Below are 26,564 nucleotides of genomic sequence, written 5' to 3'. Positions count from 1 at the left end.
AATAATAACAGTAGATTTATTAATTCTTGAAAGTCTTTCTTTGACCAGGAAAGATTTAAATATTTTCCCTGGAACTTCAGAGGTTGAGTCCAGCGTTGGACTTGAGGGAAGGAAGGGAGAGAGGTCGGAAGGGGGCAGTTGTAAGTAATCTCTTGTGTTTCGGACACCCTTCAAAGGAATTTCTACGGCTTTAGTTCGCATCTAATTGAGATTTTCATCAGCCAGTTTCTAAAAACCGTGGACAAATCCCTAACACATTGTAAAGCCGTCTTTAGGCGTCTCAAGGGACAGGAAAACAATCAGAGATGATCTCGGAGTAGTGCCAACCAGATTATTGATGATGGTATCAAATCCACGCCTACAACGAGACAAGACGACTCGGTTGTGTTTCAAACAGCGGTGATCTTTAATAAGGTTATATTAGTCGATTATCCACTTCAGGAGTTACACTTTTCCCAATAGATGTATCATACTAAGCTAATTAAATGAGTTTAGAGCATTGGATTTAACTATGATCATTTCGTATTTTGAGTATTTTACTTTTTTATGATCACGGTTTGTCTTTGCGGCACAAACTGGAGAAAAAATGACCGGCACCAAAACCGAGCCTTATGGTACTCCATATTCGTGTTAGAAAATACTATTTTCCGCCGCCCTCCGATACCAGGAGACGTTCGTGGAGAGGATGTCGAGATGGCGTGATACCGAGGAGCACGCAAGCCCCGACTGGATCCCGGAGTAGCCTGAAAACTAGTTCCAGATCTGATGGACGGCCGCGCTGGAGCTGGAGCTGGAGGCCACTTTTACCGCCCCAAGCGATCGCCGCGATACTAGTTTAATGGCCCGCCATTAGGAACAAATGGCTCAGTTACAACTGGAACTGTTAGCAATGGTCATTGAGTCATTCGTCAGCCAGGGAGTGGTCGGTCATTGGTCAAGAGCAATTAAGGATACCTGACACTGGCCGTAGCGTACCTTAACGTGGCCGCCACCTGGGGTTTGTGTTTGAGGTAGTCAAAGGGTTTCACGTTTCGCCAACAATTAGGAACATAACTCGTATTTGGTAGCCTACTCGTGTACCGTGTGCAGAAGACAATCTCTTAGGTGTACTCTGGGTAACACCATCGGTAAAGGGAACAATCCCAAGAAGTGTTTCAAATTAATAGTTTCGCCATGTCGAGTCGGAAGAGATAAGAATCAAAACTGGTCAAACAAAGCAGAGTTGCGTCATGCTGTTGCATCACCCTGCGCTTCCCACACGCAACGCCAGGTCCTGTTCTATGCAGCTCTATCGCGTTATAATGTATTCTCTATTGTTGTACAATTGTCCTTTTAGAAATAAATCGATGTTCAACTTAACCCGTAGTTCGTGCTTGGATACCACTCAGTTCTTAAAGATCCCGACTTGTAGTGGAACACCCGCCTTTAGCAACTCTTAGTGCTTGTAAAACTCCCCGGCCGTTGCGATAACTTGTAGATTTCATTGTACACGACGCTAGTAGCCAGAACTTGTGGGGCGATAAGATAACGTGGACAGAACTTCGCGTGTTCCGTTATCGGAAATGACGCAATTATTCAAGGAACAATACAAAGTTTATCGCGGTTTTATCGGACATCAAAATTAATTGGATCTGACTAATGTAACCGCTGTAGTTAGTAAGTAGTACTAAAACTGCATTATCCATTCTTTCAGTTCGTATTTTTAAGTTAATTTAACAATTTACCGGCACAGTAACTTTAAACACGGTTAGTTAGTTAAAGAAAGATTAAGTCTTTTAGAATTCGAAGAAATCATGTGTAATCTTTTGGGAACGGAATATATGCTTTAGATTGGGGCCAAAATAACTACGTATTAAAAAATGGTCGGAACACGTTCTAACGGTAGGAATATAACATATTGACGTCAATAGGACGTATAATAAAAGGTTTTATTTACAATACTACAGTTTCCCCTTGTGTTGTTAAATGGGGGGGGGGGGGATTCCGTGGTGTCGAATGACGGAACTATGTAGAGAGCCAACAAGGACAAAGATACCGATTGAAAATAGTCACTCGACTTTTTTCCCCGTTTTACTTTGATACGTTCGCCCCAGTCCAGCACGGCATGTCGCACTCGTTGGCCGGCTGCCTGCATAAGTAAAGGATGGGACAGAACAGAGCGGACGCTTCTGTCGTTTTGTGACAACTGTGAAATCTCTGCCCCTCTGTCTCGGCCTGGTAGAAATAAAAAACACCCGTCACAGCAGACGAAGTGTTTGTCCACTTTTAGTTGAAGCTGAAATGCTTTTCCAACTCGCGAGTTCTCGCTTTGGAGTCGAGTTTTCAACTCGTTCCAAGTTACTCCCGGTTGAATTGTTTAGATTAAACGTTTCACTGATATTCCTTTCCTTTCGAGTTTAAATTTGTATCTCGTTGAACAATTATTGGTTCCTTAGTACTTGAGTAGAGAATACAGGATTTAAAAATAATTAAAGTTTTTAATCTTTGCGTGTTAAAAATAAACCTTAATTATTTCGATTGTTTTTTTAGGTATTTTAAATATTGTATAGAAATTGTAAAGCTACACTTTATAAAATAATTGATCTAATTGTATTCATAATAGTGTAAGTTTCAGTTTCGTCTGAATAGTTTGAAACGTAAACTCGAGAATTTAAGAAGCGCGTGAATACATAATGTACATTAGTACCGCATAAAGGACATACTTTGTTTAATAAAAATGTAGAACTGTAAGACGAAATTATCCGGTGAAAGGAAATTGACAGTGATGATTGTAGGGCGTTGTTTGCCTACTGTTGCGACGGTTACTATACTGTACTACGTGATTGTGAATTTCGCGGAACTGTGCACCAGTAGCTAGCCGGCCGGTAGCAGTCAGCTGGGAGGGGTGGGGTGGGGGGCTCCCCCTCCATCAGCTGTTAGCCCCTCTCCTCTGTCACATCAGCTGTTCGGTGTAGACTAGCCGGCGCTGCCTCCTTCAGTCGGCTTCTGGCTCCCTCCTTCGCTGGTTCGTCCACCGCCTTTACTTTCTTTGCTACCTTTGTATTCTGTTCTCCGAGCCGACCCAGTACAAACACCACTCTGTGATCATCTAGCTGTGATTTAGATAAGATTTCGCTTTGCAGACCTTCCCCACCGGCTTTTTTGGAATTATAATTTTCAGGTAAATCTACTTTTCTCCATTTTGGTTATGTTTAGTGAATAGTGTTTAATTTAATTCAGTGCACGTAATCTCAAGTGTCGTATAAGTTTTAATTTATTATCGTTTATGAGTTGTTCGTGATAGTATAATATTTCGTGATAAAATAGTATAATTCGTGATAAAATAGGTTATCTTACACCTTTGAGTAAATAAGTAGGCTACATCAAAATATCCGAGCGATATTGCTAACTGTTTGAAATATGCTTAAACTTAACCTAAAACATCATAAAATACATGTTTTATCAAAATCGAAGTAGTCACACAAATCTCCGGTACGACAAAAACGAAGCACTTTTTATTAATTAAAAATTCGAGTATACAATTAATTGTATGTAAACGAGTGATGTTTTTCTCTTTATAGTTAATCACAATAATATAAATAAAGAGTACTTTTATTCTTTTTTAATTATATATATGTTTGAATACGATGCTTTTAGGTTTGCATTATCTTGTTCCGATTATATCTTCTAACCCAAATATGATTCACAGTAATATGTATAGGCCTAATGAGTTTTATTTTGAGATAGACAACATTTTTAATTTTCAATAAAATCCTTGTTCGAAGAGATCATTCAACCTGTCGAAATGTCACCTTTTTAAAATATTTAAAAAGGACACAATTTGTACTATAATTAAACACAAGTTTTTTTTAGGAATCGGTGTTATTTCAAATTATATACGTAATTTTAAAAGTGATAATGTATGTCTAATACAAAAAGTTGGAAAACGGTAAGTAATCATTCCGGTTTCCATAAGAACTATTTGGTGACCTGGTTTTGCAATCGTTTATTGCAATTATTTATCTGTCAATTACTATTAGGTAGTTGTAGGTGTACAGAGCTGTCCCTTTGTTCCCTAAGACAAAGGCCAAGCAAGGGTTGCTGCCGTGTATTGATCAGGGAACCGGCGACACCACCGGCATACTCCTTTGTTCACGGCCCAGTCCCACCGGTCCACAGTCCGCCGTTCCTCTCTGTCATTAGGTGGGATTCATTTCAGATTCGGAGTAATTTTTGTATAGAAAACAGTAACAAAGGATCGTCGGTGCTTATTGTTTAGTGAGAAATGTACAGGTTTTATTGTTTTCCGCTGTTTTACATATTTTAATTTCACTAATGCAATGTTTTAGTGATATCCGTGTTCGCAGACTTTTTAAAGGCTGTGAATACGTGGGATATTGTATTTTAAACTGTGCATCGGGGAAGTTTAGAAAATTATCTAAAGTAAAATAATAATTTGTTAAACATTATATGAGCTTATATCTTTAAGTAAATGTTCAGTTACTTCATTTGTTGATTACGATCTCTAATATATAATTCTGGCAGAACAGACTGAAACCGTTTTATTTTATAAGAATAATTTTCCCAGACAAAATAATTCTTTAGTTAATGGATATTTGTTGATTTTGATCTAGGGTAACAAACTTTAAACACTTTACACATTATGAGCGTATAAACTTAAGAATAATTTAGCTTTTAACTTATTTCTACCTTTATGAAAGTTCAACGTAAGGTAGATTACAAAATTAGCCTAGAATTTTAGTTTCAGTATCAGATAAAACATTAAAATACAGTTGTATTACGTAGCCTACTGCTCTTGAAGATGACTTAAGAATCTTTAGTCAACAAAAACATGTATTGTTATACTGACCTTTAACGATAAATTTATACAAGGTATTGAGTTGTTACTGATTGATAAAGGTAAAACAAACAACTGGCAGCGTATTATGTGCGATTATAATTAAGAAACTGATGCGATAAGTTTCGAGAGTCAGATGATGTCGTGAAGTGACAACGACGAACGCACTGCCTTCTATATCGGGCTGCTGTTGGAGAGCGACTGAGGAGCGCTTAGCAACAGTGGCATCGCCTCCTGTATCGCATCTCCCCCCGGCCGCGGCCCAATCAATAACTCGTTCACGTTTACCATAGTAACTCGTATTTTATATCCTCTTTCTTGTCGTTGTATTATATAAAATACGTTTAGTGTGTGTGGAGCGTGTGTCCTGTGGTCGTTGCTCGATATTCTCGCGAGCCAATCGACACGGGGCGGGCGTAAATAATTTTCACCGGCGCGATTACGTATCGATTCCACACATCCCTTTGTCTCACCGGGTCGGTCGTTCACTTTACTTCAGAACCGTTCTGTCCACTGATATGCCGTAACGCGCCGGCAAAGGTTTAACTTCGGGGTTCGTTTTTAAAACGAACTCTTTGTTTCCAATCCCTTTTCATTCGGATTAATGAACTGTTGGAATCGCCTTTGTCTCTCATACCGTGTTCGCTCTTCCAATATTTTGCACTTGCTTTAGTTTATTGACTCTCCTGTGAATTGATACGGCTGGGTAAAATAATTGCGGTTCGGCGAACATATTTACCAGCAAGCAACTCTATTTGTGTTACATGTAGAAACATAACTGGTCTGATGTAACAAGTTCATTCACGATAGATTCAACATTAATTTTGTAACGATCTTAGAAGTAGGCTATGCATAATAATTCAAAATGTAGCCTACCTACTTTAAATCATACTGGTATTGATGTTCTTGTGTGGGATTGAGTCACATTTAATTTTTGCTCGGCACTTAATTTATGGTCGCATCGTGTGAACAATTTCTTTTGCAACTAAATTTCATTAATCATTAAGCTATTGATCTCAATTGTACGAAAAAGCACACAGTCATATTGGCTACTAATTAGCAATGCATTGAAAATTCTGCTAAGAAATGTTCATGCCCAGACCCGATGATTATTTTAAACGTATATTCGTTGTATTAGAGTAGAATATAGAACACAGCGATAAAGCACTACTTTTCATATTCACAACCTGATTATTCTGTAAGAGTCGTATGATTTTATACTTTTCCGCGGCAAATCTTATCCTCAGAACGCAGCTGTTGTCTGGCCCTGACTTCCTGGATAGCTTATCCGCTGCTTCTTTATTTTTTATTATTTATATTGAACTAAAACCCGTTCAAAATGTCCGCGTTCAATCGATGACGTACTGTACACTGTACTGCGGAGAGCTGTTTGCAGTTCAGGTCTCAATAGTTTCTCTGTTCTGTATTCATTGCCGCGGGCGCTGTCAGCTGTCAGTGTAGAGGTGAATTCAAGGTCGGGGGATCCTCGCTGGGGCCCTGTACATGTACAACATTCTGGCTATAAAGCTCTCCACACCAAGTACAGAGTTACAACTCTCCCGGCCACATTTATAACTAACAATGTTCATTTACTTTGTGTTTAATTTCACACCAGAGTAGACTAAAGCAACAAACCATTTGTAAGGGAGATGCCTGGCACCTAATCAGGACTTACAAGGTTGCCAATTCTCCGGCTTGTAAATTGCTTGGCACCATTTATCAACACTAACTTACCCTGACGTTTAATATTTATGCAATCGTTATACTACATAGATTTCGATATCTTTGTATTACACTACTCGTGTTGTTGCTCTGTTTCAATAAGCAGCTACTGAAATTTAAGTTCAAATTCTTTACCAACCAGCAATAATTACAGTAAATTTAGTTAGTATGTGTGTGTAACTGGAGTCCATTATACTTAATACTTAAAAGTAAAACACCAAATCTCTGTATTGTTATGAAAAGAACATCTGTTACCGAACGCATGGGGTATATTCCACCAAAACGTACAGTTTTACATCAGGAACACGGAAATAAGGTCGTAACGCTGGATAATTATAGGCCCATTTCAGTATTACCGGGGTTTTGAAAATCAAAGAAATTATTAAGGCCAATTTCAGGGGGCAAACTAATGAACCGACTTTTATGGTTATGGCTCCATTTCAAAAATGCTGTTCGGGACCACCACGACCCTCTAGAAAAAATGTCATAAACCGAAACCTGTCTGGTGATTGCTGTTGAGAGAACAATGGTGCTGGCTGGCACCGTGCTCGGGGCAGTTCTGGTCCAAGCTTGGTGACACACAGGAGAACAATTTGTCTGGCTGCTAATCATTCGTTATCAAGGTAACACTTTGAAAATTGCTTTATATTGTAATACAAAAATTAAAAATATATGATTAACTGATAACACTGTAAGGAAATACAATTATTTTGATGAAATTAATTTTAAATCTATACAAATTTGCAAACTGTTACGTATTAATTTATTGCATATGGACTATACGTTAATTTGTTGTCTGTGTTCGTGCATTAGGCTGACTTTTTCCGTATAAAAATAATTACGGTACATACAAATTAATGAATAGTGTTATATACTGAAGCAATGCGTGTATTGTGTATTGTGTAAAGGTACAAATATAAATTAAAGCCGATGTCAATTGGTCGATAGCTTAATTTTTGCCTAAATTAGTGCACAATATTCGATTTCATAAAGAATTGACAACATTGGGCGGCTGTCAAATCTGTTGGTGACGTTTGTGGAAACAGTATTAAATGCACGTATTCTGGTATGTGTACTTAGGTCTCTAGTGTGATGCAATAACGAGATAGCGGCAGGGTCAGTCCTAGCGCCCGCGATACGTCGATATGGCGACAGCTAAGCTCAGCTAGCTGAGTCCATTTGTCGGTTACGTGTCAATCAGCGCGTTTATCGTGTAGAGATACTCGCTAATGCCGGCCGTGTTTGTACAGTCATGTAGTTCCGAGCTATTCTGGGCTCGTCGACACCCGCTCTGCTGATACTGCACCGTTATCACTGCCGAGATAAGAGCGGGAACTATCCGGACTTAGCGTGTAATAGTGTACTTCTGAGGGTTGCAAGGGTGCGTGTGACATTTATTCTGAGCCAATCAATGTGCCACAAATCGCTAAAAGACACTGGACACCTTTTTTTTGTAGCCATAATATAGGATGTTATTATATTCTAATATTTGATTGCTGTCCGAAGCATTTGTAATCAGACTGTCTTACTATCTCGAGGGATGCTTTCTATCGTTGCCCATTCCCGCTCTGATGGCAGGAGGTATGAGCAGATAAGATAAGATAATAAAGTGACCCGACCCCATTCTTGTAAAACAAGATAAATTATAATTTAACAGAATATAAAACTTCGTGTATAAGAGTTTGTAAGGTTTGGTGTGGACTAACAAATTTACTCGACATTGGGTCATCTATTAAGCCGATATGTTTATTGCCATTGCGTGTTTCGCCTGACAGAAGGCTGGGGGACAATGTTAATAATCCAATCAAAGGTCTGTCTTGCAAAAAATAAACAGTACGTGTGAAACTTTCATTTCGACAAATACATATTAATGATCAAATAAGGTTTTAAAGACAATTTATGAATATTTTATGTAAGGAAATCCCAACAATTGAACCAAAAGACACATTTCGCGAGTTATTTTCAGGTCAGCTAAGTTGATTAAGAGCAGAAAGGTTAGTAAATGTCCGCTGATATGAATCTCATCAAAGATTAGTAAATTCTTAACCCGTCAGAAGGAAGTCGACTCCCGAGTGTCTGACGTCAGCTGTAGCACCTGCTGCCTGCCGGTGCCAACTAGTCTACCGTCGAGTAGTGGACAGTGGTCGGCAGATTCAGCTCAGTTGCCAGAACCCGGACCTCGCCAGGTATTAGTTCTGAGAACTGCTTGAACAGAGCCTTGTTAATTGTCATCATTCCGTGGCACTTGGCCTGCTGGTGCCAGAAAACGTGAATACTCGAGTCGGTGACCGGTGTAGACTCAGGCTGCTGCCTGGGGTCAGGTAGGGAAACGAATCAATCAGGGATCAGTTCAGTTCTGAGAACCGCAAGCAGCTGGTGCCAGCAAGTCTCAGAGTGGTCTCTATTACATCATCCTCGCGAACTGCTGGGTTTGCTTCGGCCCGGATACCTGAGCAATCATCCGAGTGGCTTACATTCAAGGTCTTGACGAAGCGAAATCGTAACCGATGTTGTAACAGTTCATTAGCTAGGCCATACAATCAGGGGTGGAAAAGTACGGAACAAACCCGCAACTTGGCTACACATTGTGTTTAGTTTCAAATACAATCTATACTAAAATAATTGTAGAAATAAATTCTAAACCTATTTGTTCCACAATTTAGTAAGGAATGTTTCACAACACGTTGATACTAAATAATTGATAATATTAATTAGCAGAACGATGATACCTGGCTTGTGTCGTTTCCATACAAGAATTGTTGCTGAATTTGGTTGAACATTTAAAAACCTACACGTAATTCTATTTCGTGTTTCTACCCAAACACATTGGTTATTGATATATTCAAATTATAGGTCTATAGATTGGAAAGAAAGGACGGTTACGGAACAGGAGTTGTTAAAATTTAAAATACGACAACTCTAGTGTGGTCCTCCCAATTCCAGTCAAGGGCCATTACATAATTCCCAACAACTCCAATTATTCTCCCTCCCCCCCCCCGCCACCCTCCACGTTCGTGGAAGCCCGTCATATTCTCGGTACTGACTCGGACCGCAGGGCACGGACCGCCAAAATATTTTGGCCCGCAGTCAGCCCATCTGTTCGTTCCCCCTTCCGCGCCAACCTCCGGGCCGTGCCAACCCACTGCGTGTAGGAGGGGGTGACCTTAAATTTGCCCTTTGTCCTTGACCCCTCCCCCCGCGCAAACTTTCACCCGACCGCTGGTTTCGCGTTGACTTACAAGGTACGGGGACAGCGAATTCGCATGGATGGAGATCTCTGCCTGAACGAAATACGCGTTAGAAATGTTATCAGCGCACAGGCTACAGTCGCGTACGTGCACAGTTGTGCATCACCGACTCACAAGTGTATCTGGTGACTCATAGCAACCACCGTGTACTAAGATATATCTACTACAGTAGGTTAGTCTGTGAAGGAATCCAATGTTATCAGCGCACAGGCTACAGTCGCGTACGTGCACAGTTGTGCATCACCGACTCACAAGTGTATCTGGTGACTCATAGCAACCACCGTGTACTAAGATATATCTACTACAGTAGGTTAGTCTGTGAAGGAATCCAATGTTATCAGCGCACAGGCTACAGTCGCGTACGTGCACAGTTGTGCATCACCGACTCACAAGTGTATCTGGTGACTCATAGCAACCACCGTGTACTAAGATATATCTACTACAGTAGGTTAGTCTGTGAAGGAATCCAATGTTATCAGCGCACAGGCTACAGTCGCGTACGTGCACAGTTGTGCATCACCGACTCACAAGTGTATCTGGTGACTCATAGCAACCACCGTGTACTAAGATATATCTACTACAGTAGGTTAGTCTGTGAAGGAATCCAATGTTATCAGCGCACAGGCTACAGTCGCGTACGTGCACAGTTGTGCATCACCGACTCACAAGTGTATCTGGTGACTCATAACAACCACCGTGTACTAAGATATATCTACTACAGTAGGTTAGTCTGTGAAGGAATCCAATGTTATCAGCGCACAGGCTACAGTCGCGTACGTGCACAGTTGTGCATCACCGACTCACAAGTGTATCTGGTGACTCATAGCAACCACCGTGTACTAAGATATATCTACTACAGTAGGTTAGTCTGTGAAGGAATCCAATGTTATCAGCGCACAGGCTACAGTCGCGTACGTGCACAGTTGTGCATCACCGACTCACAAGTGTATCTGGTGACTCATAACTGGGAAGACAAGTGGAAATCAATTAACTCAATGTCAAACACTGCTCGTGAAATCAAGTCTTCTTATTTGTTCAGTGTATTATTATAACTACAGTTTTAATATATTTTTCCGACGATTGGAACGTTAGAATACATCTGTCAGGTAAAAATAAGTTATTCCACTTGAAACCCGAGTTCGACATTTTTCCGGTCGTGACTATTTGTCGTGCGGCAAGGGTAGATTTGCTCCGGTGGTTTGGCATCACTGACAATGGAGTTGCGGTCCAGTTGGCACTGCTGTATCTGCATCCTCACTGAATAATCATGGCGGAAGATGATTGGCGGCAACCGGAAGTGGTAACGGGAACCGTTTTGATCATCCATCTGTGCGCAAAGCGCTCAGTAGTATCCAATGACCTCTGACCTCCAGCGTAAATAATGTATATATGAATTAGTAGATTGAGACCTGATAGGCGAACTTAAGGTGTTTCTTCGTCGCATCAGATGATCGCATCTCTCTTAAATAAGACGCGAAATACAGAAGCCGCTTCGGATTTAGTTAAAAACAACAGTCTCGATTGGATGATTCTGAGATGATTCGCGCTAGAGTCATCCAGCGGCAGACGCTACGACCGGTCGACCCAGTAACGCGGCGCTTATCTGACGTCTGACGACCGACAGTTTGCGAGGAGGCCAGTATGGCGAACAACAAAAGAGGGAATCACCTGACGGTTCTCCCGAGGCCATGGGGGGGGGGGGAGGACCGGTTGTGATTAGCCGTCTCGTCCGGTCACCAGACAACCGGTTATTGAATTGCGGCGTGTGGGGAGGGGGGGTGTCTCCTCCTCATTCTTCGGCTCACGCTGTAATTTGTTAGTTATGGGTTCTCCTCCCGTAAAAAGTTTAATTTTGCCGCTCCTATTTCCAGGTCAGATCGGCGACTTTCCATTCGCTTCCTCGGTAAAAACCGGTCTCCATTGTTCGGACTCGGACAGCCGCTTCCAGGCCAGGTGTGCGCTGACCGTGCCTGGACACTCGAGGCACAGTTCTGTCTGTGCGGAATTATTCATTATTTTTGAAAACACTGTGAGCTGAATCCCCTGATTTGGGAGATATCCTCTACACCCCCCCCCTCCACAGTCCTTGCCCAAAACATGCTCTCATGAACGGTTGACCGAAGTACTGGTGCGAGCGTCCAGATCAGTTCCAGTTCACCTTCCGCTCAATGCGACGTCACAGACTTGGCTACTGGAATCTGCCAAAAAGTCGGTGACGAAGGTGATATGGCGAATCGCCTCTTCCCACTTTATGTGCAGAAAGTACAGGTGTAGAAGAAATTAAAAGAAAATTAATAAAAATAAAAATGTTCGGATTATGTTAAGAATTTAATGTTACTGTTGTCTTATTAAAATATACCTATTTTGTAATTACCTAAGTAAACTTAATATTCCTAAGGTAAAGTTGCTCTTGTGCCGCGCTTCAGGTGGAACTGGTCTACCCGCCAGCCAGACTCTGTCCGCCTAAAGCAGTCTGCCTTAATGTCACCCGTGATTGCGCTTTTTATTGCACCATTAACCTACAAATTGGCGGTTCCTGACACTGAGATAGGACTCGGCATTAGCGCCCGACCACCGAATGTCCTAACCTCGTCTGGGGTGGTGGGGGGGGGGAGGGGAGATCTCCCACTATATGTAGGAGGCGGTAATTTTTGGCTTTCCTAACCCGTCTACCGCAGCGTGTCGCTGTTATATTATAATAGTCGATAACGTAAACCAAATTTGGCTCAATTTTCAGTCCCGTCTATATTTTTCCCCGGAGATCGTGTCATAATTTATATAATAACAGTTTTGCTACCCAATTTAATTTGTCAGTCTCCGCAATAAAGTTCAATTAATTACTGACAAATTTCAAAGCCTACGTTTGTTCGTTTAGTACTGTGTTAGTTACACCGAGCACACGTCAGAGTGTTTTATTCAACTGTATGTATTCTCAAAAGTGTGTATCTTGCGTCAGCCGAGTTTCCAGCGAACCGCAGCGGTGCAGTGGCGGTGACCGCGATGACCGCACAAGATACCGCACCACGCGAGCTGCGGACCAACTGCGGTCATCTTATCGCGGCAAAAACTCAACAATGAATGGCCTTTGGCGGAGGTAAGTAGGCCAAAACGCGATCTGCAGGCGAGTACGTGCAGAGAAACACGTTCTGCCCCCCCTCTCTCAGCGTCCCCCCCCCCCGGTGTATCTCTCAAGTGAACCTCTCTCAAGTGAACCGAGAAAATTGTACCTTATCGTGTCCTTTGTACGGTTGGAGGTCACCCGGCAGACACGTTATACAAGTTACATTTAAAATTTAAATGTACACCGACTCCCTGTCTGATATCTGATAAAGTTGTCAGTTCGTGTGCGCGGTGCATGATGTGAGTTACGGCCCACTATCTTTGTGTCGGTTATCGGGAAACTGCAGCAATACGTACAGCACGTACTGTACGTACTTCCTCTGTAGTTCTGTACGAGCAGTCGATTTGTATTCGTCTAGCATTGCCAGAAACTCACAAGAGCGGGCATCCTGGATCACAAGGAACCTATTAAATAATCTTAAATTATGCGAACAATGTGTTGTTGCTGTCGGACGACACTGCGCCTACTGAATGTTTCTTCACAAAAATAAATTTCCTCATTTAACGGTTTTTAAAATTTTAAAAAATGCTTCCGATTATACTAATTATTATACAAATAGAGTGAAAGGATTCGAGTGGGCCCGGTGTTGTGTGTTGACAGCGCCCCCAACAACGCCCTCTGTTCCACATTGTCAGGCGGGACCGTGGGCGCTAATAACGACAGGTGGGGTCGAACTGCCAGTGCTGTCGCCGGTCACTGTCTGGGGGGCGGGCGGGGGGGCACCACCAAAATGATCACAGATTCCACTATCAATAAATCGGAGTGCTCTTTGTTAAAAATCAATTGATACAATTTTTTTATCGGGTTTCCCAGTGAATTGCCCGAAGAATGTATAGTGATATCTAACCCTAACAGTATTGGGTACGAAAGTTAAGCCTTAAGCGTTGAATCCTCTAAAATCAACAAGCCTAATCGCCCGAGTGTATGTGAATGAATAAACTTTATTTTGCCCAGTGAAATTGATCTGGGAATGAATAGTTTGTAAAAGAACTGTTGAAGATTTGGTGCAGATTGCTCCCTTTCGACCAAACGACTAGCTACAGCCCTGGGTCATGACGTGACCTCCAAACAGTCAGGTCAAGATCTCCAGAGCCTGGCTCCAGCCTCGACGAGATGGGCAATAACACCTCCAGAGAGAGAGATGGAAATACACTACAAAGCTATAGTTTTACCTTTGGTCTCTGCCGTGGAAGGCACAATTGCAAAATCTGTGTGCAAGGCATTTCTTGCAAAGTGGGAGAAACTAGATTAGTTGGTGGAAGTGTTTAAAACGAAAAATAATCTGACCAATACCTGCAGTGTTGCCAAGACTGTTGCCATCTCTAGAACTGAAGTTAGATCGTTTTAGTATCAGTTCGATTTCTTTGCCAACCATCAAAATGAAGCTTAGGTGAACACAGACCTTTAAAATTTACATTCATGACAGTTCTACCATTCTCGGGAGGAATTAAATGCATTCCTCTAGAAATAATCACAGATTTTACAATGTTAGATTGTGGTTGGTTGATTTGATTTAATTAGGAAATCTGAATCCTTAGTGGATATACGAAAATACATTTGTTTGTAAATTAAATTACAGTTTAACAAATGTTCCTTGATTTGCTGTGTCATTTTGTGATTCATATTTTGTTATTAGAGATCATAATTCTATTTTTACGTAATGCCCTGAGAAATGCCTTACTTATAAAACAGGTATTTAAAATGATGGATAATGGCTCCATTTCTCATGTGATTGGAGAGGTTCTATACCTTATATTTTCCACTTTATTGTTTCATTATGATAATTCCCTTCTATTATTAATCTTCCACTGTAACCCCCCCCCCAGTATATTTTATGAATTAATTTTTTTTTATCTGGTACTTCATTCGCTTGCAGTACTGACCACACATTCGCTTGCAGTACTGACCACACTTTCGCTCGAAGTACTGACAACACTTTCGCTCGAAGTACTGACCACACATTCACTCGAAGTGCTGACCACACATTCACTCGAAGTACTGACCACATATTCACTCGAAGTACTGACCACACATTCACTTGAAGTACTGACCACACATTCGCTCGCAGTACTGACCACACATTCGCTCGCAGTACTGACCACACATTCACTCGAAGTACTGACCACACATTCACTTGTTACAGATAGTGGATGATGGTGAACGTGGCAACCTGCAGCTGTTCGCACGTATAAGTGACTTCAACATCTACACCACCATCAACGCCAAGAACCACCTGCGGGCTCCCACCGAGTTCGGACTCTGTCTGCGTGCGCCGGGGCAAGACGACCCGGGCGAACTGAGGTGTCTGGCGTGTGAGAACGAGAGAGCACGGACGTGCTGGCTTACTGCCATGCGGCTCGCCAAGGTAAGGTTCAGACAGACCTCAAGTAACCTATATATCTATATAACAAGTCTGTATTAATTTGGACACATTACCAGTATTCTTGATTTTGAAATTGCTTCAGCTATTAAGAGGGGGTGACAGTCATAAGGAAAATCAGTAAAAAATCACTACATAAATGAGAATAAAATTGAGCAGAACATAGTCCCTTTACTTTGTATGATTCTATTATTGATACTCAATGTTTTATGGAATGGACGGGGGTTATAAAAGTCATAAAATATACTATAACACAACCCTTACGCCAATGAGTATAGGTATCATTTGTAGAAGGTCAGGAACATTGCAGAATGTTGTGAAATTGGGAAGATTTTACTGGTGAAAATTAATTTAGTCTACTTTACTTATCTATCAGGAGACACAAACTGTGAGTGGCTCTTATTCTTCAGATAAGGTGAGAAATGTGTGAACAGTAATTTACAGTGTGTGTACGTTTTAGTTTATGAAACATAGAAAATTTATTAACACTCAATGCATAACTGTACTCTTCAGTTTAGAGCTAATGTATTTTCAATATCACTCATCTAAATTTTTTTAGGTTTGATCAAGTAGAAATTTCATAACACTCAGCTTAAAAACAGTCAATTCTCACTTTACAGACCTTGTTGCAACCAACAAAAAGGTCACATTCATTGGCAGAATCTGAGCCCGGGCCATATCGATACGATGTGATGTGATCCCAACAGTTCAAGGCTGCTCTATCTGCGACTGTTTGCTGACGTAAACCAAACATTGACAGTTATGGAGTAGGCTATCAGAGATGTGGCTGTCCCAGCCATAGCCAACAGTTGTGCCTAGGCCCTCGCCCAATATGTACTTAGGTTACATCATCCCTCTGTGTGCACTCTTAACATAGGTGGTCTACCACTCACCAGTCTATTTACAAGACAAGCCTTCCTCCTGAGTTGACATTTGTGAACTAGTAGAATCAACTTCAGGCACTGGCTCACCATATTTGATAGGATAAAAGCAGATGGCTAAATTTAAATGATAGAAATATAAATTAAGTCTCAACAGGTGACTAGGATCTGCGAATCTAGGTTATGTAGGTCTCTTTCACTTTAAAAAAACTTTGATACCTCCTAATACACACAATTAATATTTTAAAGTCAACAAGTTATTTAGCTACTTTTCCTTAATAGTTTTGAAAGTATATATGCTGATGAAAAACTTGATCCTAAACACTCATAAATGCTATTCTTAATTCAGAAGTATGGAATTTACTTCTAATTTATGGCAAATTTCTCAAAAATTTTGTTTGAATGAAATTTTAATTGAGAAGCTAGATTACATCAATTTTTACAACTGTCAGTTGTAAAAATTGAACTCATTCAAGTAAAAATAAACACTTATTTTTATACAAAACCCCTTACAATATTTTTAATACTTGTTAAGTGAGAAGGTTCACAGGGGGTTCCACCACTCCGAGGACGAGTGGAGAGTCAATTGACTCAACGAAGGTACGGTGCAGGAGCGAGTAAATTGGCTAAATTAGTCGTGTTGTGACATGACATGGCCGTAAGCTAATTGGTGTTGTTCTGTGTTGCAGTATGGAAAGCAGTTGCGGGAAAACTATCGTGCGTTCAAGAACAAGCAACAGATGGAGACTTTGAACCCGCGAGACTACAGCAGCTACACTGTTCCTAATGTAAGTACCGTGTCGGAGTGTCCTCCTACCACACCAATAGGCCACTCATCATCCTCCTATTTCATAAACTTAATGTGTTCTACTTGCCAGATGTTTGTAATTAAAATAATTTCCATGAGTAGTATTTAGTAATTAACAATGAACATTAAATTTTAAATGTTTCATGTTCTTGTACTGTCCACATAATGTATTTTATTAAAATCTTGATTCTGTTCAAAATCTGAGATTGATACGTTTACAGCTAACTAAAAACATCGAGCGTTTCTTTTTTAATGAACAACCTTAGACACATTTTATACACGTATAACAGAAATGTGATACACTTTCTGGCTTTGCCTCGGTGCCAAATAGATTTCAGAATGGAAAATAGGTTATGTTAAATTAATAGTTTACTACCAATTCCTTAGGCTCTAATCCATTGACTATCACCCTTAAATTTTCAAAGTATGCTGATCGAGTAAAGATTGTAAATTTTTTTGAAATTGAAAATTTTAGCGAACAAAATTAAAAATGGTAGCTTGTTCAAATCATTGATGATACATTTTTTTAAACTACTTCCTGTATAAAAAATGTACTAGAATCAAAAATTTTTATAAATTTGTTTCTAAAACAATCCTCATTTATTGAAATCGTTTTCTTAAAATTACACAAAATGGCCCACTTTAGAATTTTAATAACAACTAATCTAGTTAGCTTATTAATAGTCAACAGTAAAAATAATTTAGTAACTAAGTTTACTAAACTATTAAAATTTAAATCTAGTAATATATTGTACAAATAGTGTTTTTATCCTAAAGGAAAAGAAGCTGTTTGTACTGTATGGAGTTATAAATGTTGAGTTAGTACACGGAAGTGAACAGATGGTAATAGACAAGGGGGCGTACAGGCGTAGCTCAACAGCAGCCTAGATCCTAGCTCTGGTGGGAGGGAAATTAGGAGAAAGTAAGGCTGAGTCCAGCCAGCTGGGGAAAGTTGGGGAAACTTGGCTTTGATAACCACAGAGCAGTAGTCCAGCTGTGGGCTGGACTTTCACCAGCAGGCCATCGTCTCCGTCCTGGGGGGCCAAACTTTGAATTCATTCCCCACTAATTCTTTCTGTTCTTCTTTGAGATGTGTGTAAAGTGCTCTTATAAAATTGAAACGCAATTAGAAATTGATAAAATACTACAAACTGACTTAATCTATTAAGGTTATCTGCAGCTCGTCCTTTCGATAACTGTAGAGTTGTTGATTTGATAATCACAAAAATAAAAAATATAACCCTGATTGTTTTGTGTTGTGTTAATACTCAACGTAATATTATATATGAATAATTAAGTAAATTGATTCACTACATTTGGGTACCCAGTACTGGGTTTTAAGGCAGAAGTAGTAATTTTTGGGTTGTGACACCTAATTTTTACTATTACAATATTTTATTGGAATAAACATTTTTTAGTATGTAAAAGTTTGTTTTTCAGTTGTTACTAGACCTCAGAACTATCCCCCAAAGTAAATTTAAGATTTATAACGTTACTTTGAACAAAAAGTTGTGGACAACTGCAAGGTGCATTACTTGCACTGACGCTGTTCGAGTGTGAGACAAGCCAAACGTAACACCTCATCTATTCTCAGCCGTGTTTCTGACGTCAATTCCGAATTCCTGTTAGACAACCGGAGTAGAAATTGGAGGTATTCACATCTGATGGTGCAACATTGTAGTTAAAACACATGAAGTAATTCTCAACTATCTATTTCTTTAAACTTGTTGTAGCATGTGGTTGCCATCTGGCTCACGTCTCTTGTGTTATCTGGAGAGATGTTCTGTTCCCATTCTGTTGGGGATTTCACTCGATGGTTGTTTCTCTGCCAAAAATGATTCGTCGGTTGCCATTTCTGCTGCTTATAGCTTTTACAACTCGTGTGATTGCTTAATGTGGGCGTTACAAAATATAAATGCATTTAAAGCATCTAATGGAACGTTTGGCTCATGTCCAGTTCTATTTTTAAGTAAGATATTCTAAACTGCTGCTCTCCTTAAGTAATACTCAGTAATATCTGTTATACATCTATGTATTGTCTGACCCCAGGTTAGGTAAATTTAAATTCATTATTATAACATGTTACATTTTATAATATAATCATTATTATTATTATACATTTTAAAGAGTTCATAGAAACATCAGAGTCCCTGAAGACCATTTTTGGGACGAGGACTTATTTTGTAATCATCTATCCCCCTGGATATTATCCGATCTGGTTCAGCTTAACTTAGAAATACATCACGGTTTTCCTTTAAAGACATGAATAATTCCAAAAACCTTTTCTAAAAATATTGTTTTTCAGAATAAAAAATCTTGAAAATAAAGACAATTAAATTTGTTTTTGTATATCATTATTATTTAATACTGTGGTTAGTAAATAATAGAAGTTTTTGATAAAAGAACAAAGTGTTGACCACTGGGGTCTGATCTTTTAAAGTAATTTGGTTTAAGTTTTGGCATGAATTGACAATCCATTATCCAAATCTTTCATAATAGCCTTCCAAAAATAAACGTAAAGTTGGTCGAGAGTGATGCGTCAACGTCGGACCCGCTATCTGTCAGTGTCAGAAGTTATCTGGCGGTCGTGTTGCAAGCCCGCCATTAGCACCAGAAATACGGCCATTTTTCCCACCACCCAGTTTGGCAGCAGACCGACTGAAATCGTGAGCCAAACCATTAGCGCATTTTGTTTGCTGCATTCTTGCAAACAACCTTGCCCGAGCTACAGTTATTTCAGCTGCTTTCGCAGGAGAGAAGCCAGACATTGACATGGGCACAATAGCAACACAGCAGTTAGTTTACGTACATTTGAATGAATAAACAAGATGGAATTGTTTTCTAGAATTTTAATAATTTTGGACTGAGAATTACAGTTTATATTAAAAAAAAACTATTTCATTAGTAAGAAAATTACATGTCCTTCTTGAAATTGTGCCATTGTCTGTCTGTCTGTCTGTCTGTCTGTCTGTCTGTCTGTCTGTCTGTCTGTGTGATACATTCTAATTCTAGAGACTTGATCCATGGGATCTTCTTGGTTGTCTATTGATATTGGGATCAGAGATCAAAGAGCAGTCCATCCATCTGTGTGTTTGTCTGTGCACTAAATCTTTAGTAGTGTTCTGTCAGGTTCTTCCATACTCCTTTGTATCACTTTTTATAAATAAATATGGCTTGGATTTTTCAGCTATATATCCATTTTTGTTATTTCTTTTATCCGTGGATTACCACAAAGTTTAGCCTGTTATTCAGCTATGCTCAGATCATTATTTGTTAGCATGTGAAAATGCCTTGCCCAACCAGAAATTTGAACTCGGAGCCCAAAGCTAAGACAAACCCAAAAAAGCTAAGACAAACCCATTCGTGTACCAGAGATACCTATGTTTGAGTGTTACAAAATGTTAAGGGTGCTAAAATTGTAATTTAAGCCAAGTAAAGTCAGACTTAGTTAAAGTTTAAAAAGAATGTATAATTATTACAGGATTTAAACTTTAATTAGTTTTATGCACGCTCTACTTGTTTGGAAAAAATTAAAATAATCCCTAATCCCTAAACATTATAATAAATGTGATAATTTTTAAAATCAATTATAAAACAATGTAAGAATTGTTTACAAAGATTTAGGTATATTGTTTAGTAACATTTTGTAACATACTGTTATTCCGTCTTTAGCAATGAGTTGTATGTGTGTACCGTGTGGTACTCGCTCGGCTCACACTGTTGCTCTTCTTTTGCTTCTTTGTGGACTGGCGTTGGCACTGTGCCACTCTTACATCACCGGTATAAACACTGATCGCTTTTATTTTCGTTTAGATTAACTCAACTCACACGTGTTCTGTTCAACATCTTTCAGCTTTGTTTTACATCTGGCAACCATTCAGCTGTTACGGTTGCGTTACCGGCCAGATTATCCGCCGGTTCTGTACACGGTTTGTTTCTTTTGGTGGAGGTTTACCAATCGCGTGGACATTCATTCATAACTTGTGTTTAGCGTTCGAGTTCTCCGTTAAAATGTTTGTGTTTGCACATCATCTCATGTTGTTTGCCAATTTCCGCATTCTGAGATGTCAATTTCCACCTCGGAAGAATGTCTGACTTCTCATAACCCAATTGATGTTACTTTTCCACATCCTATAATGTCTGTCTAAAGTTTGTGTGTTTGTTGCTTTACACAGCAATTTTTTATGTGATGGTTATTCAGTTTAAACTTAAACTGTTTTCAGTTTCACTTATGTTTTCAGTTGAAAACATATGTGCTGGAATGTTTTGGGTACTTTCATAAGTCCGTCTCATTCAAAGTACAATTCCAAAATAAAATTTGTCAAAATTAATATCAATATTATGATAAAAATTGTACAAGTAGAAAATGAAAACATTTTTTTGAAGTCTTAAATAGTTAAAACCACTTTTGTCCTGTAAATTTTGTATAATAGACAATAGATTTTTATTTCTTTCAATACATAGTGTACATAGAGAATTGTCATAGATTTCAATATAAAGCCATAAGGTCATCACTAAACATTTGTTTAAATAACACAAAGTTAACCAGTTCTTGTTATAAAGATTCAATAAGAAGTTTTGAACATTGTTGACTATAAACTACCATAATTTAAAACTACCATTACAATTTAAAATAATAAAAAAAACCCTATTTTATATGAAAGGGTCATAAAAAATTCATTTACCGAATAGTATGCCTTCATTAACAAAGTATTTTTTATTTAATTTAAAAACCTTTTACTGGACACCAATTCTTTGTTGCATTTCAATATTTTATTTATAAATGACTGACTATGAAACCCTTCAGGGTCTTCACCACAAACAAGATGCACCAAACACATTTCCTCTTTCTTATTTATTATTTTCCAACAACTTTGTATTGAAATCCAAATTCAAATTACAAAATATCCCAGAATCAGGGACACTGGACACACCGAGCCTATTAGAAGTATAAATCTTATAATATTATTTCACCTAGACTTCACTTGTAGTATCCATAGTCTGAGGATGGCCATGAGAACATCTGGAAATATATTTGTTTTGTATATCAAATTGATAGATTATCGCCAACAACAAATGGTGAATCTCAGATCCGAAAATATCCACATAACCACAGAAGTTTATCAATGTTGTGTGTGTTGCAGGAAAGTGTGCGGTCGCGGGTTGCGATGGACTTCACGGGGCCGACAGGTCGGATCGTGGAGGACCCCAAGGAGGCGAGAGCCATCGCGCTGGCGGAGGGCAACACGTGGAAGAAGAAACTGCGTAACATCAGTAAGATGGGTGTGACGCAAGGGATAGAGTCGGGTGTGCATATCACACAACCCTGGTTCCACAGCGGGATGACCCGGGACCAGGCCACGCAGCTGGTCAACAAACACGGCACTGTCGACGGGTGAGTAGCCTATATTGTCTGGGCGGGTACTTTCTAGTTCTAAAATTAGGTCATTTGAATTTAGTAGAATACATGTTGTCAACAATTCAGGATAAACTACAAAAAATGTAATAGTCAATTAGATGTTTTCAATTTTAAGGGTTTTTAGAAAAATAATTTGTATAGCGAGAATACACATAAACTAAAATGAAAACATTATAAATTATAGTAAAATCAATAAGTGTAGTTATACCTTCCATGTCTGTATGGTTATATAATGTTGCAGTGTGTTCCTGGTGAGAGATAGTAGGACGACGGCCGGCCAGTTCGTGTTGACGTTCAAATGTGGCGGGAAGGTTTTCCACATGATCATTGTTCCTGTAAGTACAATTGGCATATCAGTTCTGTTTGATTCTGGTATTGTAACATAATGAAATATACAGTGTGAGTTAAAAGTGTGGATACACTGTTTATTTTTTATGGATAAAGATGGAGGGATGGAGCTCTGGACACATTTCCCATGTTTACAATTATTATGGAGCAGATTTGATTCAGATTTAGCTAAACTCTTTAATTCCAATAGAATTTTAGAAAAATAACCTAATTCTAACTTAACTCAAAACATTGACTTATTCAAATGAAAATAAACCTCAGAAGTTGGTCATGATAAATCGTAAAGTGACAAGTAATATATGTAACTAAAAGTAACTTCCTTGTCAGAACAATCAAGAGAGGCTCTTGTTATTTTGGTTAAAAATCAGTTGATTCCAATTTATGTATGTTGAGATATAAGTTGATTCCAATTTATGTATATTGAGATAACAGTTTATTCCGATTTATGGATATTTAGATATCAGTGGATAATAAAGTAACAATCAGATTCAAGTTTACACTCTTAATTGTTGTAATGTTTTGATATGTTGTAAATTGTTACAGTATATTTTAAAATCCCAGTGGATGATGGATGTATTTTCCACAGGTGACAGACCCGGCCAAAGGAGGAGTGTTCTACTCCCTTGACAACGGAGCCACCAAGTTCTACGACCTGTTACAATTGGTCGAGTTCTACCAACTGAACGCCGGCTGTCTACCGACACGACTCACCCACTACCTGGTGGAAAGCCCCACCGGCCCGCTGTACACCGACAAGCCCACCGTGCCCTCGGTATAACCCTCCACCCCGCCACTTAGTCTAGCACCACCAATGTTGTTTTTCAACTAATTTTATCGGCTGTTATCTATTTAGCATTTTATCTAGATGGCCATACGTCTCACCGCGGCCAGACCACGGCCGGTGTGGCGTGGATGTTCACTTAGCACTTCACACGTTAGCCTAGCGTAGTCTCGGATTCGATCGGTGCTTTTGTTGAGATACATCCGATTTGTTTTAGTTTAAGATTGAAGATTTAATATTTGAATCTAAGTCTACGTATGGTCTCAATAAATAGGTTATAGTTAAATGTTCGCATTCATTATCTAATCCTAGATCGAATAATGTACATAATTTTAAGTTAGATAGTTGTTGAATATCCATGTTGTCTACTTTTATATTTTTCTCTACGTTAAGTATTTTATCCTTATAATATTTATTGTTAATTTAAAGAGTACGATCTGCGGATCTCAGAGAAGTCGTCAGGAGAGGTGTCGCCTCTTAGCGGCATCGTAAAATACGGTTTATGTTTGGTGTAATAGCTTTAATATTATAATCTATGAATTTTTTGGGGTGTGTAAACTTTGTAGTCAAATTCTACTTCAGAAACTTCTTCAAGACTGTTCATTGCTTAAATCCTGTAAGAAATTGTAAATCTCACTCAAACAAATCTTTTAAATGTGTATATAATATGTAGCGTTTGTTTTTAATAATATTAACGTATGTTTTTAACGATATTTATATATATGTAATTTTTTGACAAATATTACAACTGTTTGGCACGATTTGCACACCTCACTTTACGTTGCCATGTTCCGCACGATGTTGCCCTCATTGTAGATATTGGAGGTTACAGTATTACAAACTTTACAGATAAATGTAGCTGTATTGGCGTAGGCGGAATCATAAGACCCTGTTGTCAATGCCATGAAGATCGATGCTATAGCATTTTTTTGAGTGTGAAGTAGTTTAGGTTTCAAATTAATTTTTTATTTTAGCCTCAGAATTTTAATGGTTACTGTCATTTTTTCACTTTTTTGGTAAAATATTATTTTAGTTCTTTGTACATTTGGTCATCTAAGGGATTTTTACACTAGAATGTATAACCCTACATGTTTTACTGTTAACAAGCAATTCATTACATCCAATTCAAAGTGTTAGAATGTTGACAATCTGTATTTATCTATTTGTATTTACTTGTTACAAGAGCTGACATTCAATTTTATATTGTTATAATTTAAAATATAAATATTTCAGTTTATGCAGTTCTTCCATATTTACATATAAGTTCAGAATACAGTGTTTATTATTGTTAATATGTCTAACTACTTGACTCTTAATGTATTCTGAAGTTAAGATTATAATTGTGTTATTAAAATCAGTATCTTGTTAGCAATAATTCATTTCAATTCGGAGTACAAATTTTAGGACTTTCTCGATGGATTTGATGAATGACCATTGTTAAATTGAATTTTAACTAAGTATATTTGAAAACATGTTCTTTCCGTTTTAGTACAAAAGAAATTATGAATTGTATAAAGTATTGATGGTATGTTTTAAAATATTGTGAGTTGACATTGTGTAAAAGAGAATTAAAAATGAATGTTTGAGAATGTTGTACTCAACTTAAGTTAGATGAGCATAAATTAGATGAGCATAAATTAGAGTGGCGAAAATGTATAGTGGAACTTTGTATAGGATGTGTAATAAATTATGTCCAGTTTTTGCATATTAAATTGCCATTACGTTTAGTGCTACATTTGCATTTAGAAAAGTCCAATAACCGTAAAACGAGATAGGTGTACAGTTAGTGTAATCAATGTAGTCTAATTCAACATTTTAGAATATATATTATAACTAAATTGTACTACGTCGATTTTGAAAATAATATGAATACTTTTTGACAATGATTTTGCAATACAATAATAATACACATTCATTTATCTATTTCTATGTGAAGTATGGTACGTCATACTCTCCGTTCTCGTAACTTACGCCTTATGGGTTTTGCGGCCAGATAATATAGTTATAAGTGTGTCTATGTGAGCAATTAGTTGTAATGAAAGCGTTGGCCAGTACTATTGTTTACAGTTGGTGCTAAATGCAGCAAAATATCTATCGTGACTGATATCAATAATAACACATTCGACCATTTATTCTTATTGGATTCCGATCAAGACAAGTTACAATGTGTTATTAAAATAAACCAAAATGGTCTACCGTATGGATTATCTGGAAACAGTTATGATAAAAGAAAAAGAGTCTCTTTTTAGAATTTAATTTATAAATATTGTTGAATTGATTTGTACAAAATGTTTAGGAATTAATTTATTATAACTAATTAACCTATTCTCAAAAAAAGGAGAACAAATTTAATTTTTAAACCTGAATTAATATTTTATTGAAACAAAATTGATAATAAAAACTCTTGTTTTTTTTCCATAAAAATGTACAGTGTTTCAAGCAGTAAAATCCAAAATGATAAAATTTTACGAACCAGTTTACTTAAAAATGTGATTTAGGATGTAGCTCGGAATGAGACACAATCAAAGGTCAATGTAAAATGTATCTCGTGAGCGAGTAATGTATTATTGTAAGTGTATACTTGTAGATTTCTACCCACGACAATGGGACAATATTACCGCCAAAAACAATAAATGCAATTTAGTTGGTGAAGTACAAACTCGGGTAGGCCCACCATTGCACAAACTAACCGACCTAACCTAACTTAACCTGACTTGGGTATCCGCTACCTAGCATAACTAACTCAGTATTACGTTGTAGTGGCCACAGGGTTTAGTTCTAGTTTAGTAGTTTTATTTGATCGTCTGGCTGTGGATTATTTTATTTTGTGATCACAGTATGGTTTGTTCTGTTACTGTAACGTAAGGGCGCAAGGAGACCAAAAGCAATCGATGTAGTGGCCCTTCTGAGTGTCGTCTCTTGTCACTCTTATGTCAGTCTGTGTCTACAAAGTTAAGTCTGATTGTAATGAAAATGTAAAGTGTATTTTTGAATAAACAGATTTAATTTTGTACTTGAA

The 26,564-nt window shown here is 38.4% G+C and overlaps 1 protein-coding gene across 4 annotated transcripts in view; it reads left to right on the top strand.

Moving 5' to 3' along the window:
* Window positions 1-26,564, top strand: part of LOC124360889 (growth factor receptor-bound protein 14-like) — a 426,402-nt gene extending 399,838 nt beyond the window's left edge. For all 4 annotated transcript variants that reach the window (XM_046814869.1, XM_046814872.1, XM_046814871.1 and 1 more), the window contains exons 8-12: window positions 15,072-15,293; window positions 16,879-16,977; window positions 22,142-22,392; window positions 22,658-22,751; window positions 23,351-26,564. In XM_046814869.1, coding sequence (XP_046670825.1) covers window positions 15,072-15,293; window positions 16,879-16,977; window positions 22,142-22,392; window positions 22,658-22,751; window positions 23,351-23,542 — 858 coding nt within the window. In that variant the 3' untranslated portion in view covers window positions 23,543-26,564. The remainder of the gene's footprint in view (window positions 1-15,071; window positions 15,294-16,878; window positions 16,978-22,141; window positions 22,393-22,657; window positions 22,752-23,350) is intronic.

Source organism: Homalodisca vitripennis, chromosome 4 (genome assembly GCF_021130785.1).
Source record: "Homalodisca vitripennis isolate AUS2020 chromosome 4, UT_GWSS_2.1, whole genome shotgun sequence".
Taxonomy (NCBI): Eukaryota; Metazoa; Arthropoda; class Insecta; order Hemiptera; family Cicadellidae; genus Homalodisca; species Homalodisca vitripennis.
Note: the sequence above shows the minus strand (reverse complement) of the source record. Positions and strands in the feature narration are given on the sequence as shown.